The sequence below is a fragment of the Amblyomma mixtum genome, chromosome 8, assembly GCF_055824585.1.
Source record: "Amblyomma mixtum isolate Tamu chromosome 8, ASM5582458v1, whole genome shotgun sequence".
NCBI classification, from domain to species: Eukaryota; Metazoa; Arthropoda; class Arachnida; order Ixodida; family Ixodidae; genus Amblyomma; species Amblyomma mixtum.
Genome location: NC_143019.1, coordinates 64,743,745 through 64,765,961, shown reverse-complemented (window position 1 = coordinate 64,765,961; position 22,217 = coordinate 64,743,745). Strand labels below are relative to the sequence as shown.

Genomic DNA, 22,217 nt, shown 5'->3' with positions numbered 1-22,217 from the left:
CTCAGGTCATCATCATCAGCCTGACTAAGCCCACTGCAGGGCAGAAGCCTCTCACATGTCTCTCCCATAAACCCTGTCCTTTGCCAGTTGCGGCCAACGTATCCTCGCAAACTTCTTAATCTCACCCGCCCACCTAATTTTCTACGCCCGCTGCTACGCTTGCCTTCTCTTGGAATCCACTCCGTCACCCTTAAGAACCACCGGTTATCTTGCCTTCGCAATGCATGCCCTGCCCAAGCCCATTTCTTCCTTTTGATTTCGACTAGGATGTCATTAACTCGCCTTTGTTCCCTCACCTACTCTGCCCGCTTCCGATCTCTTAACGTTACACCTATCATTTTTTCTTTCCATAGCTCGCTGTGTTGTCCTTAGCTCAGGTAGATGCACGCTAATGAGTAATGACTTTTTTTATTGGTCGTCTTACTTATTTTTGTTCTCGGAGAGGGGGAGGGGTGAGCTATGCCACGGCCATTTGTTTATCTACCGCATTACAGGCACTATTGAACGAAGGATAAAAGCGTGCAGCTTTAGACAGACGGATAGAGATAAAAAGATCCCTATCTTTCTCAGCTGCCGGATGCCAAGCTACGCCTGATGCCAAGTTGCGATGTTAAATGTTTCGATCAGCTAGCCAATCCTAACCACTGGAACTCATGTATACAAGGCTAGAAAAAATTTCAAGAACTTTTCTCCTACATTTAGGCTAATATAGTATCTAAGTGGCGCTGGGATTAAAGCCTGGCCAGTGTTTTGGCGCTTCCTTGTGGTAACCTCCGCAAACCGCACGGAGGTCTTGGCCGGTTTGGCTCATAGTCTAGCAACCTAAAAGAATAAAGCAACACTACCCGAAAAGAGCACACGTACAGTCTTTGTCAATAGTTAAGAGCCTCTAGATCATGTAGTGGAGCTCTTGTAGCTATCATCGAAGTCCTAATGCTTGGAAGGTCCAGGACGAAACCTCTTCTCAGCATCAGCAGATTTGGAACGCTGACGATGTATAATGAGCCCCGCAGCATAGCTCACGATGAAGGACATTGGACTGCTTACTTTTGACAAAGGACGTACGTTCGGTCAGCTTTATAATTAGTATAGTTGGTGCATCATCACCACTCGAATACTGGAAGTAAGCAGAAAAACGCCGCGTTCATTCTTAATTCCTAACCTCTTAACACATAAGCTAAACATACCTCATTCCACAATTCTTAAACGGTTATCGCCGTGACGGACACACCATTAAGGAAGTCATTTGCATGAACTGAGTTTTGCAAGGACTGAAACATTTGAGCACGATTTTTTTCCGCGGACCATTTGTGACAGGAACTGTCTTCCGGGGGCCATTTTGCAGTCTCGTAGTTCTGGTAAAGCTTTTTTAACAGCATTTGTTTCCGCTAATGACCGTTATCTCTTTTTCTATTATTTGTAACCTCGTGCATGGCCGTTTCTTGTGGCACTCATTGTCTTCATTTTTTGTGAGCCCCTCCTGCATCGCCCAAAAATGTTAGCCTGCAGTATTTTGAAATGTTGCCATAACGCTAGCCCCTACAGCATGGCCCAGAATTAAAGCCCTTGGAGTGTTTACTTTTCAGTAGGACTGTACGTTCAGACAGCAGGAGCCGATCGTTCAAAGCATCTTCTTAAGTGCGTGCCACCGCGGTTGCTCCGTAGTTATGGTCCTCGGCTGCTGACCCGAAAGACGCGGGTTCGATCCCGGCCGCGGCGGTCGAATTTCGATGGACGCGAAATTCTAGAGGCCCGTGTACTGTGCGATGTCAAAGCACGTTAAATAACCTCAGGTTGTCGAAATTTCCGGAGCCCTTCACTACGGCGTCTCTCACAGCCTGAGTAGCTTTGGGACGTTAAACCCTATAAACTAAACCATCTATTAAGTGCGGCACTCAGAGATGGGTCTTTTACACGAGGAGCGTGCACGCAACGGGTCTTACTCATCGCCGCTCCAAAGAGCCTTCTGCCGCGCTTTCTGGCACCCATTCGGGGCCGGAACCTAACGGGGCCACAATTGTGTGCGAATGACCACGCTATTTTGAGAAAGTCCACGTCACTGCGCGAGCCAGTTACGAGTGCGTGCCTGCCGTGAGGTTTTGACGAAACCAAACGAGAGGGCGATCGCGGAATGCGAACGCGAGCAAGAATTAGAATACGGGCTTGTTTCGTTGTTGGCCGGCAAAGGCTGCGCCCACTGGCGCACTGACTATTCTTGGTATATACATGCGTAAGCACGTGGAAGAAGCGTGGGTGGTGGCAAGAAATACGGCGGCTTCGCAGAGAGTTAGTTTGTATATATGCACGAGGGACACGCCATCAACGCTCGTGCTTCCTGCTTCAGCTGCCAAGCAAGTTTTTATTTTTCGTTCTCAAGCTTTGTTCGTTCGTTGTGCTCTCCGAGAAACAAACAGTATGATGGATGAGGTCGTGTCTTTAACCGAACGAAGTAGGGTTTTCTCTTTCTTAACTGTAACCCGATGGTGAGTCTCTTGAAAAAACAGACCCGCAACAATGTGGCTGACGCAAACTGACGTCAGGCGAGCCGGTTTCATATTTGAAAAGCGCCCGAGTACTGAAGCTCTTTTAAAGCAACCGCTCGTGCGTACGCAAAGGTAAGAGAGCAGTGACGTAGAGCTTGCATCGAAGTGACGGGAAGCAATCATTTCGGCTTTTTCCCGTGTGCTTGGCTTCCGCCTGCTAGCTGAGAGGCCCGTAGCGATAACGCACTAAATACAGAATCCTTCATGTGCGATTGTAATGAGTGTTCGTCTGGTATGAGGTCGACTACACGGACTAAATCCCGTTCATTCTTGAATTGTTTCTGAAATCGGTATCGATATGTGGAGGTTAATGTCATGAAGCTATGTGTCGATTGAATTATGGTTATTGGTCGAATCGATGCAGTGCGATAATAAATGAATTGATATCCTTCATATCTGTGCATTAAGCTTCTCGTACACGAAAAATTTCGCACCATAGTAGTGGGAAAATGGAAATGATGCCAGCTAACCGAAAATGACGACAAACGCTTCGACGGGCTCCTTGTGGTATACCGAACACACATTGCACAGTATCGATCTAGACATCCGCAATTTTTTTTTCTTTCCCTTTGCAGACAGTTTTTTGTCGCGCCGTTAAAGAAGTTACATCTCTCTCCGGCAAGTGTGACATGATTAAGCAGTGCCTTTGTCTGGGAACAATTTGCATGTCGTGGAGAAGAGAGGCTTTAGAGCTATCATCACTCACTCACTCACTCACTAACTCATTCGCTCACCAGTTCACTCACTCACTCACTCACTCACTCACTCACTCACTCACTCACTCACTCACTCACTCACTCACTCACTCACTCATTCGCTCACCAATTCACTCACTTTCTAACCCATTCGCTCACCAATTCACTCACTCACTCGCTCACTCACTCACTCACTCACTCACTCACTCACTCACTCACTCACTCACTCACTCACTCACTCACTCATTCGCTCACCAATTCACTCACTTTCTAACCCATTCGCTCACCAATTCACTCACTCACTCGCTCACTCACTCACTCACTCACTCACTCACTCACTCACTCACTCACTCACTCACTCACTCACTCCGGCTGCTGCAGTGCCCCAAGACGATTTCATTTCTTCAACCTTCTCTGTGCACACATCGTGAAGGGTGACCACCACGAAATGTCTTCGCCGCCATGCCTGGAGTGGACTTTCAAGGGAAAGACCCGGCAGCCATTGGTGTGGGTTACGGGGATGATTAAACCTTTGGTCAGAGACTGCAAAGCGCGCTCGATTTTATGATCGGAATATAAAGCTCGTTTCCCTATCAGCGTGCAAGCAGATAAGGTTTTATTTGAGCGACTCTCCAACACAACATCGATTCGGTGATGCGCAGCGGCCGGGGCTGTTTCTGATGGTGCTGCTTGCTTTGGAGCTGCATCTTAAAGCGTACTTTGATTCTGTACTGGTGATCTGAAGGCGATTTAGTTACCCCGTTTAACCGGCTACGGCACGATCTCCTGACTATACCGACCGGATCTCTCTGAAAGCGGTCGACAGGACGTCGAAGTGCTTCGGAAACGCGAACAGATATAATCACGAAGTTCATGGTATGCACTGCGTACCATGCAGGGACAGACTAGGCCCACAATAAAGCGTATTTAAATCTCATGCGCGGGGACCGCAGATATCAGTGAATGATCCGTAGCTCGTTCGTGGCCTGGTTGAGCTACACTATGATAAAGAAGGAGACATCAGAAAAATATTTCTGTTTGTTGTTTACACGAGCAGAAACGAACCTACCCGAGAGGTAATTTTTATAGAACAATGATAAAGAACGAACGGAAGGAGTTGAAGGACCATTACCAGGAGTTCGGGACAGTACCAATCCAGTGCTCCTAATCCTATGTCTATCACCTGCTTGCTGTTCTGCAGCCACTCGGTCATTCTCTTTCTTTCTTACGTCACGGATGATTTCATCGCGCTATTTTCTAATGTTTGAAAGCCTTGCGCCGCGCGGTGACGGCGAAGGCAACTAAAACTGCTTGCCCTAAATTCTTGGTAATGTGCGCGAAAGAAACGATGGACCTTGACACCACAGGTCTCGTGCGATCTGAGAAAAAAGCTCAACCCATATCGTGACGTACGCTGTTGACTACCCACGTGTTGTCGTTAGAGTGCAAAGCCAAGCACATTTGCGTAGAGATGTCGAAGCGCTTTCCGTGTAGGGCAAAGAAGAGAATTCGAATCTTCGCGGACAGTAATTTTACCAATGAGGTACAGCGAGAGGGCGGTAATACATTTCACAACCCAAAGTCGAACTCATCATATTCCAGGCATACACTAGTCAGTTTTAAATATACTCCATATTTTCATGAAGTATAAATAACCGCAAAATATACTACTCTACTTCTGAACGAACTACACCATACTCCTTCGCAAGGTGGAGTGCATATTTAAAATAAGAAGGTAACAACTCAATAACACCTTTATGGGCGCCGCCATATTACCTGAAAGGAGAAGAGGTATACAAGGGAATGCTACACGGATATCTGATAATCTTCACAAAGGGAAAAAAAAACGCATGACTCTGGACCAGGGATTAGTCGTTTGCATGCCAACTAGTTTCCTGCAATAATTAGTCCCTCAAGGAGTAACCTTTGTTCCGTTACAGCAAACTAACTACAAAGCAACATCAACCGCAGTTAGTTTCAGCACTGACTATACGTCCGTTGTAAGGATGATGTTGTTGTGCTTGTCCCCTTTGACTCATTGCTGACATAGCTAGTGCATAGTGTCTGCAGTTCCAACGACGTATAGCTCCAAACTGACGGTGCTTCTCAGGGACATCCCTTCTGGCTACTTGCTATCGGATCCACTAGCGGACACAGGAAGCGCAACTCGAAAGCGAGATAGGCTGTCATATTTTCTATTTTGCACGCACCCCTTCCTAAGTGTGAGTGGGGCGATTATACGCTGGAGTCATACGGGCGGTTATACTGCTCACACCAGGATTGTGTAGCTGCCGCACAAATTCGAGTGTCCATACTCTTGAAAAGCTGTGGGGCTGTTTTACTGCCTAGTAGCAAGTCATCATCACCACCGCCACTGCGTAAATATTTATTTACATCTTCATAATCGTACAACCCGCCGCGGTGGCTCAGTGCTTACGGCGCTCGCCTGCTGACCCTAAAACGCGGGTTCGATCCCGGCCGCCGCGGCTGAATTTCGATGGACGCGAAATTCTAGAGGCCCGTGTTCTGTGCGATGTCAGTGCACGTTAAAGAACCCCAGGTGGTCGAAATTTCCGGAGCCTTTCGCTACGGTGTTCCTCATAGCCTGAGTCGCTTTGGGACGTTAAGCCTCAATAAATCAAATCTTCATAATCATACACATTTCGCCCGCTGCAGAACTATGTAGGAAGTGAGTGGTGCTGATAGTTAGGGTGCTCTAGGGTTAAAGAGCCAATGAACTTTAGAACAAGTTGAGTCTATATTACGCACGTCATTCTGTGCTGGCGTCAACGCGTCAGTTATGACTTCAGGCGTTCGCTGTTCAAACACGACGGCGTGCTTCGTCGGTCGACACGTGTAGAGAAACAAGTAGGCAGTACAGCTGAGTCGATTCACTGGGGAAGCAGGCTCGAGGTAAAGACATTAAAGCGTGAAACAGTAAACAGCACAGCTCGGGCAAAACATGCGTCGTCTATCGGGAACTACGAGGAAGTAAAAAAAAACGCTGCACCCTCGGCCCTCAGCGAGGCAGACAGGCGTTCACCGCTATGAATAAGAGCCCCCAGCGGCGTTTCATTCGAGTCCATGTACCGGAGAGTCAACACGAGTCATGCGCCGGTTCGAGCGCACCGTGGTTTAGACGCTCTCGTCCCAAGCGTTGCTCAACGCGAGGGAAATAGACGCGTAGTTCATCGCCCTGTATACACACGCCACCCTAGTCAGAACCCGCCGGGTCAGCAGGCATTTTTCGGCAACTTTATTGCGTGAAGCGCTGAAATACTTGCCGACGCCTCCACTTCCGCCATGAAACACGCGCGTGCGAAAAGAGGCGTAGCAGTGTTCTTTCGCTTGTTCCCGTTGAAGCAGGCACTTGGAAGGAAAACACGATGAGTTTTTCGTAGCTGACTGTGATTATAAATCATCGCTTGCTTGCGAATCGCAATAGCAGATATGCGTGTAATTCTGAAATGCGGCCGTCATTGGCTTCCCAATTATGACACGGTACATATACAGTATGTGGCAGGCACGTACGCAAAGGGCGATCGCATCAAAAGCCCTCCATGGCAGATCATTCAGCAGTGTTCTTATCGCGCATGCACCGCCGATCAGATGTGCTTCTTCGCTACAAGTAATTAGAATTTCCTTTATTTAAATGCCTCTAAAGGCTATCTAGAAATGGGTGTAGATGGTGATTAGTGGCATGAGATGCACACGAGATTCACTGTAATAGCAATAATTTGTGAGATATGTAAATTAGTAGTCTGGTGTCTTTCATTTCATTTTATTTTCCTTAAAGGCCCGCTGACGGGTGTTGCATAAGGGGAGAGTCTTTTGGCTCAAAGCAGCACATGAGATGTGAGAGACGCTGTGCATGAAGGCTTCGAATTAATTTTAAGGCGGAAGCTTTTAATGCCTCATCGTTGTAAGCAGGAGTTGTCGACAGAAATGTCACGCTTTTCAATTGGTCGAAACGGTCGTGACGTCACAGTGCGCAAATTTCGAACAAGACCAATTGTACTTTGGCTAGTAATCATGCTAGTAATCAAGCAACCAATGAAAGGGATGGTATAGAGATGCTCCAAGTAAAATATATAAATAAATAAAACAGACTAGGAAATTGGTCGAACTGGAGAGTCGAACCAGGGTTTTCGAAGTGCGAGACAAGCACGCTAACCCCTGCGCCATGCCTGCTTTTTTAACGCGAAAGCCTTTAATGCCTCATACTGTCGTTAGCAGACGCGTCGGCAGGAGTGTCGACAGACGCGTCGGCAGGAGTGTCGACCGACGCGTCGGCAGCCGTGTCGACAGACGCGTCGGCAGGAGTGTCGACAGACGCGTCGGCAGAAGTCTCGACAGACGCGTGGGCAGCCGTGTCGACAGATGCGCCGGCAGATTCGTCCGCCTTTCGGCGTCACTGCTTAAAAGGCTCAAGGTTCCAACATGAATAAAGGCGCATCTAGTGAATGCATGGGCTTCATAAATAGAATAAAAAGAGTAAAGTCAAGAAAAGGAAAATAAAAATAAAATAAACAAAAATAAAAACAAAATAAATATAAGACGTGAAAATAAAAATAAAAACAATAAAATTAAGAAAAAGAGCAAAAAATAAATAAAAAACAAAATATGAAAAATAAAAAGTAAATGAAAACAAACAGTGGCCAGGAAACGCTTTCGCCTTGCAGCACTTTAGAGAGCCAAAGTGCCCCCTGAATTTTTTTTGTGTGTGCCATGCCTGCTCGATGGTTTGCAAAGAACAAAGGCGCGTCAAGTGAATACGGTGTCTTCGTTCACTCCCATCTTTCTCCCTTCCCTTGCGGCGAGGTTCAGGTGTACACCGAGATATGCGAGACAGATACACTTCCTTTCCTCAAAAACCAATTTATCGACGAGCAAGACGTAGAGCCGAATGGACGATGGCGTTCTGTGGACTCCCTGGCTGCGTTGCAAGACGCTGTCGCGTTCCACTTTTTGAGGCGAAGCTTAACTTCTTAACCACACATCAGTGATGCAAGCAGCAACACCGCGCTTAAGGCTTTCGCCTCAGCGCACTTTAGGTCAACAAAGCGCACCCCCTGAATTTTTGACCACTTGGGGCTTTTCAATGTGTGCTGCACTAACATCACAGAGAAAATGAATGAAATGAATCCCCTGGTTTTTCCGTTGAAAGGGGCCCTTACGCTGTCGCTTAAAGCATTCGATACCTCCACCGCGTCTTCCTTCCTTCCTGCGCTTCCACTGCCCGTCGTTCAGAGAAGTAATGGTGACGAAACCATGGAAACAGCGCAGTGCGAAAATGTGAAGCCAGCCGTTCGCCCGCTTATTTTAGAACACGGTCGCACGCGCGCAGTAGCTTGATGGGAGGCGTTCGGGGGCTTGAGGGCGCTAACGGTGACCGCGCGACACGAGCTAACAATAACGAATGCGCAAACCCCACTAACTTCCTTGGCAACCGCTAGCTTACGAACCCTTCTCGTCCCCTCACTCCCCGCTATCCGGGCGCACGCTAAAATAACCACTTCGTGCGCCGGTGTCGCCCGTCGGACAACAACGAAGGAAGACGGGGAAGAGTCACGACAAGTGGCGCGTTAAAGGTTATCGCAGCGGTAACCTCCTCTGTCGTTGAATTTGCAATTCTATGAAGGCGGAATACAGGATACACCCATGTAGAAGGCTTTCTGCGTGTGTTCAAAAAGTTCAGGCAGTCGAGACTTGTCCGTCGTCCCAAACTACGGCGTGCTCAAAGCCTTCGTTGTTGCTTTGGCGCATAAAAACTAATCAACGAGTCAGTAGATCAGTTGCTCAGCCAATTGATCAGTCAAATAATCAGTTCATCAATAATCAGTTCATCAGTTCATCAGCTCCATGCATTTGTTTTCCTCTGATCCCTCTCGAACATGTCGAAGGTCACTGCGAGGTCACCCCGCCGCGGTGGCTCAGTGGTTACGGCACTCGGCTGCTGGCCCAAAAGACGCGGGTTCGATCCCGGCCGCGGCGGTCGAATTTCGATGGAGGCGAAATTCTAGAGGCCCGTGTACTGTGCGACGCCAGTGCACGTGAAAAATCCCAGGTGGTCAAAATTGCCGGAGCCCTTCATTACGGCGTCCCTCATAGCCTGAGTTCCTTTGGAAAGTTAAATCCCAATAAACCAAACCAATTACTGCGAGGTAGCTTCGCACAAATAACAAAAATCCAGAAATCTCACATGTGTTTAATTTTTTTCAGTAATGCTTACAGGGAGTCAAACACGTACTACATAAGCGCGCGTGCAGCGTCCAAATGGGGCCTAAGATGGCCTTCCTTTTTTTCGACCGTTGACGTCGCATTAGCCTATACGTATGCACCCAAAAAGGGAGGCAGGCTATACAAGGAAGCTGACATTATCAACACGTGACCGACTCCTACGTGAGCGCTGGCAGGCAGGCAAGTACAGCGGATGTCTCAGTGTGCTGTGCTCCCGCGTTGCGCAGAATGGCAGTCCGCAGGCGCTCGTCGGGCAAGCCTTCGTTCGGTCCGCGGAATAACAGGAGACGACTTCCCGGTGACGAACAATGGAATCGGCCTAGTTCACGCAAACCCGATACTTCAGGTAGGATGACACGGACAAGATCTGGAGCACAAATACTGGCTCTGATGCCCTGTCGCCAACTTTAAACCCTGCAATCAAAACAGTGCAGAAAATACAGGAATCAAGGGGGGGGGGGGGGGGGGGGGGGGATTTGTCCCTTGTCGCGGCCATGCGAACGAGGTCACGCAGAGAGTCGTTAGCAGATGTGTGTATGCACTACGCAGCACTGCGCGCAGCTTTGACACTTTCGGAAACCGTTGGCATAGGCATGCTTGGCGTTCTGGGAGAGAGAGTGGTTAATAAGAGAAGGAGTGATTCCCTTCAGGGACGGTGAACCTGCGCTCGGCTCCCGTTTATTACGCCGAAGCGTGCGACGTGAGCGCAAGTTGCCCCTTAGCATGAGACGTATGAGGCTCACCTATCATTTTTCTTTCCACAGATCACTGCGCTGTCCTTAACTTAAGCTGAACCCTTTTCGTTAGCCTCCACATTTCAGCCCTATATAGGTGAGTATAAGATACACCTGTTGTATACTTTTCTCTTGAGGGATATTGGTAAACTGCCATTCATGAGCTGAGAGAACCTGCCAAATGCGCTCGACCCCATTCTTATTCTTCTAATTATTTCGCTGCAGGACGCGTGGCGCGGAAAACGAAGAAGATATGTATTTGCATGAAAGTACGAAAATGAAAACTGAAGGTTAATGCGAAGGCAAGATAACTGATGGCCCTTAAGGGTAACGGACTGGATTTTGAGAGAAGGGAAGCGTTGCAGAAGGCAGCAGAAGGTTAGGTGGGCGGATGAGATTAAGGAATTTGCGGGAATATGGTGACCACATGTGGTGCAGGACAGAGTTAATTGGAGAGGTATGGAAGAAGTCTTTGTCCTGATCAGACATTCGCGAACGCCCGATCTGCCGCGCTGCGCATGCCCGAAAATGCGGGAATACTTTTGAGAACGGGCAAGACAACATTTAAAAACTGCCGTTATCGTTGTTCATGTGGCACATTGCATTAGTACAGCTTTTTCGAAGCGCTTAGGACAGTGGTTCGGATCTACATTTTAGCTCAATACTTTTTCCTCTATATTTTTTTACCAAGCCTTCACAGCACGAAAATATTTATCGTTTACAGCTTTGCATAAGTTCCCTTTTCAGGCGAAATCGCCCTTTGAACCAGACTCGAAATCCATTTCTCCCCAGTCAATTTTTTTTTTCTGCCCCTAGAATTATTGGATGTTTCTTAACGTTAATAAATGTTCCGTACTTAGAATTTGTAAAAAGAAAACTGTTCTGATACATCCATATTGTATAGCTGGCGTACCACTTCCAGAAACCTCGTCTGTGAAATACCTTGGAGTTCAGATAACTAATTGCCTAAACTGGGATGCTCACATCAATATTACATGCGGGAAAGCTCTGAAGACTCTGTGGTGTTTGAGGCGTAAACTGTCAAAGGCCCCAAAACATGTCAAACTGGCAGCGTATAAGGCTTTGGCGCGGCCTCGTCTGGAATATGCTTGTTGTTTATGGGACCCATTTACGGCCAAGAATATCTCCAAATTAGAAAGAGTGCAGAGGACAGCGGCCCGTTTCATTTGCAATCGATACAAACGAACAGATAGTGTATCAGCTATGATCAATTCTATTGGCCTAGAATCTCTTCAGACAAGGCGCACTGAAGCAAGATTGAAATTTTTGTTCCTAATATATAATAATCTGATTAGAATAAACACCCATGATTATATTACTCCTGTTTCACGAGCAAGTACGCGTTATAACCATGGAAAAATGCTGCAAGAATTTCGTGCATACTCTAACACAGTAAAACACTCATTTTTTTTTTTCAAATCAATAGCAGAGTGGAATGAATTGCCGAAGTGTGTAGTGAACAGCCCGAATGTGGAAACCTTTGTCGATAATTTCAGAGCCTTTTCTATGTGAAACCCATGTCTTTTTGGTTTCTTTTTTTCGCATTATCGTTTGCTCTTGCATGAAGTTTGTGCATATCTTGTTTTTTTATTTGTATCTGTGCTCATGCCCGTGCTCATGCCTGCTTGGAGTCGAGCGACTCTGCAGTATGAAATAAATAAATAAATAAAATAAATAAAATTAATCAAACCTCTGCTGATGTGCTTTACCTTTTAGGTTGCATTTTCAAATATTTCGAATAAAAAAATTGCCGTTCGTAAAGCTTTCACACCAGCCGGAAGGTGAAACCGGAACCACACCGTTGCGCATGCGGAGAACGCAAGATCGCGCGTCGGAGAATGTCAGGTTTTGTCCTGCAGTCTGCGTACTCAAGCATGATCATGATGATGACCACGTGTTGGCTGCCATTATCTGTGTATCCGCAACACCTCGTTAAATTTCCTGAATGCACTTATGTGATAAGAATTTCGCCCACCATGCGTAATACTGGCTGAGATTCACCCGTGGGCCTCTAAATCTAATCGCCATCAGCCTGACTACGCCCACAGCATGGCAAAGGCCTCTCCCATATCTCGCCAATTAATCCTGTCCTCTGCCAGCTGCAGCCACTGTATCCCCACAAACATTTCACCCGCCCACCTAGGTACGTTTATGCTATCCATTTTTTGTACGAGTTCAGGCAGGTGCTATAGATAATACAATAATCTGTGCGACGCAGTTCGTCTTAGTCTCGGAGATGCAACGAGCAGTAAACGGCGCACAGATGTGGGATTGCAGTCCGAGCACTCATGCACAACAACGCAGCCCTCCATCGATCCTGTCTCAAGCGTGTTTTGAGCAAAAGCATGACATCGCGTATTCCTCCCAGCTCCCCGCACAGCCAAGGTATGCACGCACGAATCTGCTCAGAGTGCTAGGACAGCCCTTTGACGAAATACACTACCAAAGCGCACATTAGGACATTGAAGACGACCTCGATCGCCGCTTACATACATCCGGTATATATGTGGTGTCCAGCACGTTGCACGATGCACCGCGAAGCTTACGCGAAGCACGCAAAGCAGGCGCAACTAAATCAGGTTCGCTGCATTAGGGATGCACCTACACATACTTCCGTGCAGTTCTATCTATGTCTTGCATTAAGGAAGAACATTGATAAAAAAAATAGTGTCTTAACAAAATGTGCTGAACCTTCAGCGAATTCGCAACCAACGTTATGGCACAGTCCAGGCCAAGAGCCTGCTGAGAGCACGAAAGAATGGCCTCTTGCAGGGCTGGTAAGGAATACAAAATTCAATTGCAAAATAAGGCGAAATCCCAGTTGAAACGAGAGCAGAACGATATAATGCACACAATATAGGGGACGCGATATCCTCTACGCGTCTAGCAAAACTTTTAAAAATCGCCTATACAAGATCCTGAATACAATGTTCTCACCCTATGACACGCGAGTGTCTTAGAGCTCACACAGTGCCTTTGAGAGGAAGGCCACGGGTTAGTGTCGATAGAGACGAAAGTCGAATGAAACAGCTAAATATGTTACTCGCACACACACTGCCTGTCAGCGTCGCTGTAATAATACGATGCACAGTACGCGTCAACCAAAAAACGAGCACTTGTCGCGGTTCATTCTAGACCCTTTAGGGCAGCGGTACGCTTTCGCAAACGCCTCCGAATTCCCCACAATCTTGTTGCAGTCGGCTGCAAGTGGACCCGGGTGATCCTTATCGGCGCATGTCATGTAGCAGATGGTCAGGAAGAAAACAACGTCTTCCGAGAGGTCGGAACTCAGAGGCAGATGTTCCCGGTGGCCGCGAAGACGAGATGCCTTCAGTGCGGAGTAGGCGATCTCGAGTGCGGGTATTTCAGGAAATACGCTCTTTATTCCCTCGTCACTAAGGCATCCGTCTCTTTCGTAATAAGACTGCCCTGTAGAGTTCGTCAAGATCGAAGGAACGTTGGTCCCGTTGGCAGTCCACTGGAGCCCTACGCTGTCCATGGACTTGACAAGTTGCATCGCCATGAGGAAGCCTAGGCCCCCGTAGAACATGGCTCCGGTTCCGTGGCTGTAGTAGGCGGGAACCCAGGCTGCAGCCGTGGCTACTTCGACATGATTGAAAATGTAGTCGTAGTCAAAGTATAATGGAAAGTTGTTGCCCAGAAGGTTCTCGGCTTCTTTGAAGTCTTCGTTGAAGTACATCTCGAGCAAAGGTTTTAAGGATCTTAACTTGTACCGTATGAGAAATGTCTCGTTTTCGGGGAAATCGGAGTAGATGTTCTCCATCGCATCCTTCGCCAGGAGAGACTCCGCCGGCCACATTCGTTTCTGCACTGAGCCCAGCTTGTCGGCCACCTGCGCCTTGCTCTCGTCGTCCATCCAGGTGGAGCCACTTACCATCTCTACAGCCGCGGAGGCCAAACTGTCGAATCCCGCGTCGATATCTTCGCGGTCGTTCACTGTCAAGCGAGAGTAGACGCCGAGGGCGAGGACTAGAACTTTAAAGGTACCCTCCACGTGGTGCGCGCAGTACGAGGTATGGGACATCTCCGCCCTGTGCCTGCTCCCATAGAGGCTCAGCAGGAGTCTTGTATCTGCGAGAGGAGAGTATAGCTGCACGACCTGCCATTCGAGGAGACCCTTTAACCTTTGGTCACCGTACTTCAGCGCCAGTGTGGTGAGGGCCTTCAGGAGCGAAACGTCACTAACTACAAGCTCGTCTTCCGGAGTCAGCTTCGGATGCAGCCGCAGACCTCTCTGGAAGCGTTCCATCCAGTAAGCAGTTGGGGCGTTTGTAGCATAAGCGTCGATATTGCCGAAGGAGTATAGCGCGGGGCTCTTGTTTTCAGACCTGCTAATGGAGTTCAGTTCGGAGACAACCGACTCCTCCATGGCACGGATCTCGTCGACGACGGTCTCGTTAACATCTTGGTTGGCATCACGCTCCGGAAAGAAGGCTGCGTAGTACGACTTGTAGTACTGAACGTAAGCGTCTGCCACATAGTTGTGGTGTCTTCGAAATAGTGGCAGGTAGTAACCGGGCTTCACGATGATACGCCGCCTTCTGGACGACCGTCCTGCCCGGACAGTCACCGCAAGCCAAAACGGTGCTTGCCAGTTATAAGCAAGTGACAATGCCTCGCTGATGACCGGCACCTTCGAGGTAGGAAGCTCGGGCCAGTTTAGAGAGTATGCCCGAAGAAAGTCGCGAAGCAAGCGCGAGTCTGAGCGACTGTTTTCGAAGTACTCCGTACACTTTTCGAACATGGCCAGCGGCTTTCTTCCAGCTGGTATTGCGAGGGACCCTTTCAGCAGGGTGCTGCGTAAGTTGCGGTACCATGAATAACGCAAGCTATCGACGGTGCCAGTGGCCTGGTGGGGGTGCGTCGTCTCAGACCAGCTGGAGCAGACGAAAGCCGAGAAGTCGTGGCAGGGGTCTATCGTCTTGTTGGTAGTCCTGGAGATTAGACGGGCGTGCTGGAGACAATCTTCGGTGTCGCAGATTTTCGTTCTCTGCGCGGCCTTGTAGGCAGCGGTGAAGGGAACGAGAATGACGAGAAGAACCACAATGGCGACGATTCCCAGGAAAGCCACTCGCACGTAGACGGCGACCACACTACGCCTAGGCACTGGGATGCTTGGCATTGGGCTTCTCTGCGATAAAGTGAAATAAAAATCAATTAATCTGCCACGATTTTATCAACGCTGAAAATGTTCCCTTCGCACTAAAATCTGTACAGCGGTTTGGGGTGCAGCGTACGATGTACTCGCTTCTAACACTAAACCTTGCACTGCGCTGCATTGTGATAAAAAATGTGCAAAAAAACTATAACCATCTCCCGCATTATGCATCACCTTTGTTTTGGAAGTGACGGCCCTTGTATACACTTTCATTGGGGACATTATAAACTGCTTCCCGACGCTATGCGAGAGCTTTGTAACCCCCCAGATTTGGGCTGTAGCCGAGAAAAGCCCTGACCTGAAAAAATATCGGCTCAATTCAACGCACACGTGGCCTCAAAGATTAGAGTCCCTTAGAGCACACGTGCATCTATATTTTACTCTATATTACTTCCTCCTTATGTAAAAAATGACTATGCTGTATTATCTGATTCTATTCCACTCTTATATTGAAATGAATTCAAGCGCACAAGAACACGCCCACAAGAAAAGGAAACACACAGGACAGGCGCCAACTTCATCTGATTTATTCGCAGGTAAGACAGCAAAAATATATACATAAAAGGAGACATGCGCAGTAAAGAACCATATAGTCAGTTCACAAAGCGTGCTCAAGATACCTGTACTCTGCCTGCAAAAGATTAACCCACGTGTCACTCATGCAGTCATGCCCCCTCTTTCTTATGTGAAAGGCTTCTTTCTAATAGTTCACGCGCCGTCTTATCACCGCCTCTGCCAAGTATCTTTATCTCCTTCAGCCGCGGCTCGCACGCTCTGCAGTTCGCACAATGCTCCGCCAAATGTGTCCCTCCACCCCTTAGCGCCCGCAAATACTTGGCAGAGGCGGTGATAAGACGGCACGTGAACTATTAGAAGCCTTTCACATCAGGAAGAGGGGGCATGACTGTGTGAGTGACACGTCTGTTAATTTTTTGCAGGCAGAGTACAGGTATCTTGAGCACGCATTGTGAACTGACGATATGGTTCTTTACTGCGCAGTGTCCTTTTATGTATATATTTTTGCTCTCTTACCTGCGAATAAATCAGATGAAGTTGGCGCCTGTCCTGGGTGTTTCCTCTTCTTCTGTGCGTGTTCCTGTGCGCTTAAATTCATTTAAAAATAAGCTATGCACTATCTAGCCCAAACAGAAGTTTTGTTAAATTATCTATTCCACTCTGCGCTTAACTTAACAGTCATTACAAATACTTAGGCGTCCATATCTCTCGTGATCTAACTTGGACTCTCCATATCACCAACATAACTAACTCCGCAAACAGTGTCCTTGGGTATCTTCGGCGCAACCTTGCTCTAGCACCAAGTTCTCTCAAATCGCTCGCTTACAAGACTTTCGTCAGACCTAAACTTGAATATGCTAACTCTGTCTGGGATCCCCATCAGACTAACCTAATTAATACCATTGAGTCTGTTCAGAATCGTGCCGCGAGGTTCATCTCATCTGACTACTCTTATCATACCAGCATCTCAGGTCTGAAATCACGATTGCAATTGCCTACACTAGTCACCCGTCGGAACACAGCACGTCTCTGCTTATTTCATAAATTCTTCCACAACTTTATAGAAGCCAACCAATTAATTCCACGTGTCCATCGCATTTCCCGCCATAACCACCCGAACGCTGTTTACCCTGAACGTGCCCATACCACCACATTCCAGCAATCATTTTTCTTAAAGACTGCCCGTGACTGAAATAACCGCCCTGCTGAAGTGGCCACCATCATGATTCACCGACTTTTCAAGACCACCATCGAGGAAGCCCATTCATCAATGTAATATTTGTCCATTTCTTATTAATGTATAATATTTTTGTTTTGCCGTGTTATCCCCACCCCTCATGTAATGTCCCGAAAGGGAATTTGAGGAATAATAAATAAATAAATAAATAAATAAATAAATAAATAAATAAATAAATAAATAAATAAATCGTTTTTTTCATGACATCGAACGCAACTCTCTATTCATTTGCTAAGGTTCTGCCATTCCAGGATGGCAGCGTGCTGGCCTCCATCGAAGCCTGGCGGCTCGCGTAGAAGCTAGATGTAAGGGGAGAGAGTGCAAAACGCTACAGAAATTTGCAAATCACTACCTTACTTTCATCATTAATAAATGTGAACAAAAACCGGGGGACAATTAAGCTCCTCCTTATGGGTACGGCGTGATGGCGTTAATAGGTACAGTCTTTGTCATAAGTAACCAGGCTCCATGGTTTGCTTCTCATTCATATAACAGAGCCCTCATGGTTTCCCTGAAGGTCAAAAAGTATTTTGAAGGTGAGAACAGGGGTTCTTCTTACCATACAGAGATTTACAGCTTGAGTGCTGGCATAATAACTTTAGTATAGGACTGAGAATAAAAACGTGCAGCCTGGTTACTTTTGACAAAGACTGTACCTTCCGTGGACTCGGGTCCTCATTGTATAGGTATATCTTCGCTGACGTAGACACTAAATCAGTGGCCGAGAAGAAGCGCTCCAGGCTTACAACCCGCCGCGGTGGCTCAGTGGTAAGGCGCTCGTCTACCGAGCCGGAGTACCCGGCTTCGAAACCCGACCGCGGCGGCCGCGTTTCGATGGAGGCGAAACGCAAGAGGCGCCCGTGTGCAGTGCGATGTCAGTTCGCGTTAAAGATCCCCAGGTGGTCGAAATTGTTCCGGAGACCTCCACTACGGCACCTCTTTCTCTCTTTCTTCTTTCACTCCCACCTTCCTCCCTCCCCTTACGGCGCGGTTGAGGTGTACGCCGATATATGTGATACAGATACTGCGCCATTTCCTTTCCTCAAAAAACCAATTTACCAATTTACCCGGCTTACAACCCAGGGGCAGGGTTTCCAGCCCCGCCTCTGCCATTTCTATTTTCAGCGAAATTGCTTTTCTTCGGGGACACTACGTAATAGGGCCGGAACGATGTTACAACCCTGTAGCCCAATGCGGAATTGTGTAGTGACGCCACCACTTGTAATGTGTGATCGATGTGGATGTATCAATTACCCGCGGAAGGCCATGTGGTCGTGACTGCACGAACCTTCCGACCAACAGGGATTTTCTCGATAACGGCGATTATCACTACAACACCGACTTTTCCGCTAAATCTCACCTTTGACGCTATCAAGTTAATTACTATTTTTGAATTATTTGCCCCACACAACACGTAGTAAATATCAAAAGGGCCAGTTGGAGAAGAACACTAAATTTTCATGAAATTAAAAGCTCCGAAATACCGCATTCCCCCCTCCCCCCGCGTGCGAAATGAGTCAATGCACGGCGCAAAATAAGACGCACCCGTCCAAACTTAATATATTACCCATCCTTGCAAAGAATGCACACGAATTTGGCGCGATGGGCACCAGTGCAGTCTTAGCGAGCCTGGCCGCATGACAAAATACTGCGTCCAGAGAGAACCCAACACTGGTTTGCTTCTTAACTCGCTAGACGCAAGGTAGTTCCACAGTCCAACTTCCTGTGTGACTTGGCTGCCCAATTCTTAATGCTGACCTCGTCCTAACATTTTTCCCCTTCAGCCTCAGAATTGTTGCATATTTTCTCGCTTCTATCGAATGGTTTGGTTTCGTTTATGAGGTTTAAAGTGGTGCTTCTTTAACGTGCACTGTCCATGAAAAACACGTTTCGCGGTTTAGCGCCTGCTTTAAGTCTGACAACAGTCGTTTTCGCCAAAGCTGTCCAGAACAATCTGACGATTTTGGTGCGTGCTTCGGCAAATAATTTGCCGGTTAAAGGGCTAGAGAGCGATCAAACAAGGTTAGAGCTTTTTGAGCGAGCAGAAATCTGGTATGTTTACTTGAGGCAGCCGCCTAAACGTGCAGCCTGCTGGTAGAATTCTTCTTTCGTCACAACGCGTAGGTGCAAAACCTCAAACTTTACGCAATATGGACCAGAGAGAAAGAGAGAGAGAGAGAAATGGACGGAAAAGCAGGGAGGTTAACCAGGCGATGCCCAGTAGGCTACCCTACACTTGGGGAGGGGATCAAAGGGGAAAAAAGGAAAAAGAGCGGCAATGAAATGTGTTTTCCAAGTGTCCAGCGACCACTATGACACGGAGACAGAGGGCGCGCACTTAAAACTTAAAGATTATAAACGGGAATACAGCCCCGAATCCCAATAATTAATTTTAGCTAAGCACGTAGTGTTGTCAGTATTTCAAACAGATTTGTCTCCATTAATCCTGACTCACGGACTTCCAGCAGATAATTGTTCAAGGTTTTTAGATTTAGAAATTTTCTCATCGTGTTAGGTATGTTGGGGGTTCAATCCAAGAACTAGAAAACCCATTCTTTCCTTCTATTCAGCCCACTCAAAAGTGATAAAAAGACGCCTTATCCAATAACGTCTCACAGACGACGCACTTAAAAAGTCATGTGTGCATCGCCTGCAAAGTAGTTTTCATCATCGGGTGAGTCGCCTTAATGACGGCAGTTATCCTCACCATGTCATCCCATATGTCGCAGAAAAAATTCTCAGAAAGCTCAAGAAACTTGGTCAAGCAGGCACTGTAGAACAACGTCTGCCGTCATTCCATGTATTCAAACCATATCCCCTAGTCTGAAGAAAGTGAGTGAACAGGCAGGTGTTAGGGTCCGCTCCAAAACGTGCGGTAATGATGTGACAAAGGTTAAGACAGATTATAGAAAAATTTGCTCAGTTAAGGCAGATTATAGAAGAAAAAAAAAAACAAGCAGGTTTGTAGAAAGAAACGTGGTTACAGGCATGTCAGCTGAGCAAAGAAAGTAGTGTATTTCCGTTCCTCTCTCGTGTGGTGCAGTAAACGTTGGACAAACGGGCAAATGTTTAAACGACAGATTGTATGAGTATCGGTACAAGACTGACTAGCTTTCGGGCGTCCTGCGTGTTCACTGCAATGCTCATGAGTGTGCACCGGACTTCGACAGGACCCTGGAGAGGGCTGAAGACGAGTGAAACAGAGAAATACTGGAAGCGCTTGAGTTCAACAAGCGGGATGAATCATGTATCAGCGATCCCTCAGTGTTTTTATCGGCGAAGGAGCTTGCATACCTTGAGTGTCGTGCATAAACGAAAAAATTGTATTCGTGTTTTTTTTTTTTTTTGCGCGCTGTACGTGACGGCGTTTATTGTCTGGGTGTTTATCACTTGGCCACAGTTATTTATTCTGTGCGATGAGAATAAACTATAATTTGTTGGTGTGCTTGCATGTGTGTTTCCTGCCTCCTCCTCCGTCTGCCGTCAGTTTTTTGGTGCCTTTAGTAAAAAAAAAATTTTGTTACTGAACTCGGAAGCTAAGCCGGGACGCCAGGCCGGTTGAGATGTTGACTACCCAAAAATGTAACTTGCAGAAATTCGCGCCTTTTTAACCATTTTTCGTTCGCTTAGCCTCAATTCGCATTTATTTTTTTCTCTACTTGAAAAGCCCCGCCGCGGTGGCTCAGTGGTTACGGCGCTCGGCTGCTGACCCGAAAGACGCGGGTTCGATCCCGGCCGCGGCGGCTGAATTTCTTGAAGGCGAAATTCTAGAGGCCCGTGTGCTGTGCGATGTCAGTGCACGTTAAAGAACCCCAGGTGGTCGAAATTTCCGGAGCCCTTCACTACGGCGTCTCTCATAGCCTCAGTCGCTTTGGGACGTTATACACCAATAAACCAAACTAAACAAATCTCTACTTGAAAAAACCAACTCGTCCGCCTTTAGCTAAGTTGCAGTAGACATGTGGCGGCTGATGAACTATGATTTCGACTTGATTTGACACCACATTTAAAAGTTAGATGGCGATAGCACCGAACTGACGCGCTTTGCTTCATCTCCACTGTACTTCAAGGGTGTGACCAGATTGTGATGTAAAGCCATGCAAATCCTGCAATGCGACTGTTTAACTTTTATCTCCAGGAGTTTGATATCGAGCCGTCGGATAATAACAGAGCTGCATGCCTTGGTTGCAGCTCACATATGGTTGCAGCTCACATATTCCGAAGACTTTTGTTCCCTACAGTAAATTGCTTCCGAAGCCTTCTGGGGACTTACTATGTTAATATCTTCGAAGAATGAGCCGTCCAAGTCAATTGACGGGCGTGGCGACATCCAAGGGGTTTTCGTAGGTTGGCAGGGCCTGTTCTCGACATCACTGCCCACTGAAGGGAGCGACACGAACACGTCCACCAAAGTTGACAGACACCTTCCGGCAGCGGCGGCATTCTTTAGAGCGTCCTCCAACTTATACCGCGGCACCTGCACCGGACCCCAGTCGGTGGACTGGTTTTGCCGCTGTTGTGCTCTCAGTGTGGACTGTGGACACGGTGCTGGTGGTTTGGCTCGAGACCCGTCAGCTCCGGAAGCACCCTCAGCGTGGTGGGGAGATGCAGCGTCGTCGGGACCCATCGGGATTGTGTTGGCTGCCTCGGAGCTGGTAGAGGGCATTGTTAAGCCTAACATGGCTCCCGCCGGTGACGCGACCACAGAGCCCGCTCCGGGATCGCTCTCCTTGGGTTCCCTGCTTGGCTTCGGCTTCTTAACCTGTGCGGTTTCGAATGGAGGCAGACAGCGAGAGGTTTGGGGGATGGCAACGGTGTTCAAAATGCAGCACGCATGATGCAGTTTTAAGTTGTGGGCAGTATTTCTACATGAGGCCTGTTTACATGAACTCGATAGAGTCGAGTCGAGTTTGGTTGTCGGGTAAAAAACCAGTTGTCGGGTTCATGTAAACGCCGTCGGGTCGAGTAAAGTAAAGGGCAGAGCGAGTCGAGTTAACTCGCCTGCAGGGGGTAGGTTAACTCGCTTGACCCGCCTTTCTAAAACATGGAGTC

General features: G+C 47.7%; 1 protein-coding gene across 1 annotated transcript; it reads right to left on the bottom strand.

Annotated features, from left to right (window-relative positions):
• Nucleotides 1-13,330: 13,330 nt before the first annotated feature.
• LOC149332765 (endothelin-converting enzyme 2-like) lies at nucleotides 13,331-21,831 on the bottom strand. Its single transcript, XM_089557551.1, has 2 exons — nucleotides 21,439-21,831; nucleotides 13,331-15,385 (listed from the first exon to the last, which is right to left on the bottom strand). Exons 1-2 carry the CDS (start codon nucleotides 21,829-21,831, stop codon nucleotides 13,331-13,333), a joined length of 2,448 nt encoding a protein of 815 aa, XP_089413677.1.
• Nucleotides 21,832-22,217: the final 386 nt, after the last annotated feature.

Coding starts and splice junctions, on each gene's coding strand:
- LOC149332765 (XM_089557551.1), bottom strand. CDS start 21,831: ATGCCCTCTACCAGCTCCGAGGCAGCCAACACAATCCCGATGGGTCCC. Junction 15,386..21,438: donor TCTTCGAAGATATTAACATA/GTAAGTCCCCAG, acceptor ACTTTATCGCAG/AGAAGCCCAATGCCAAGCAT.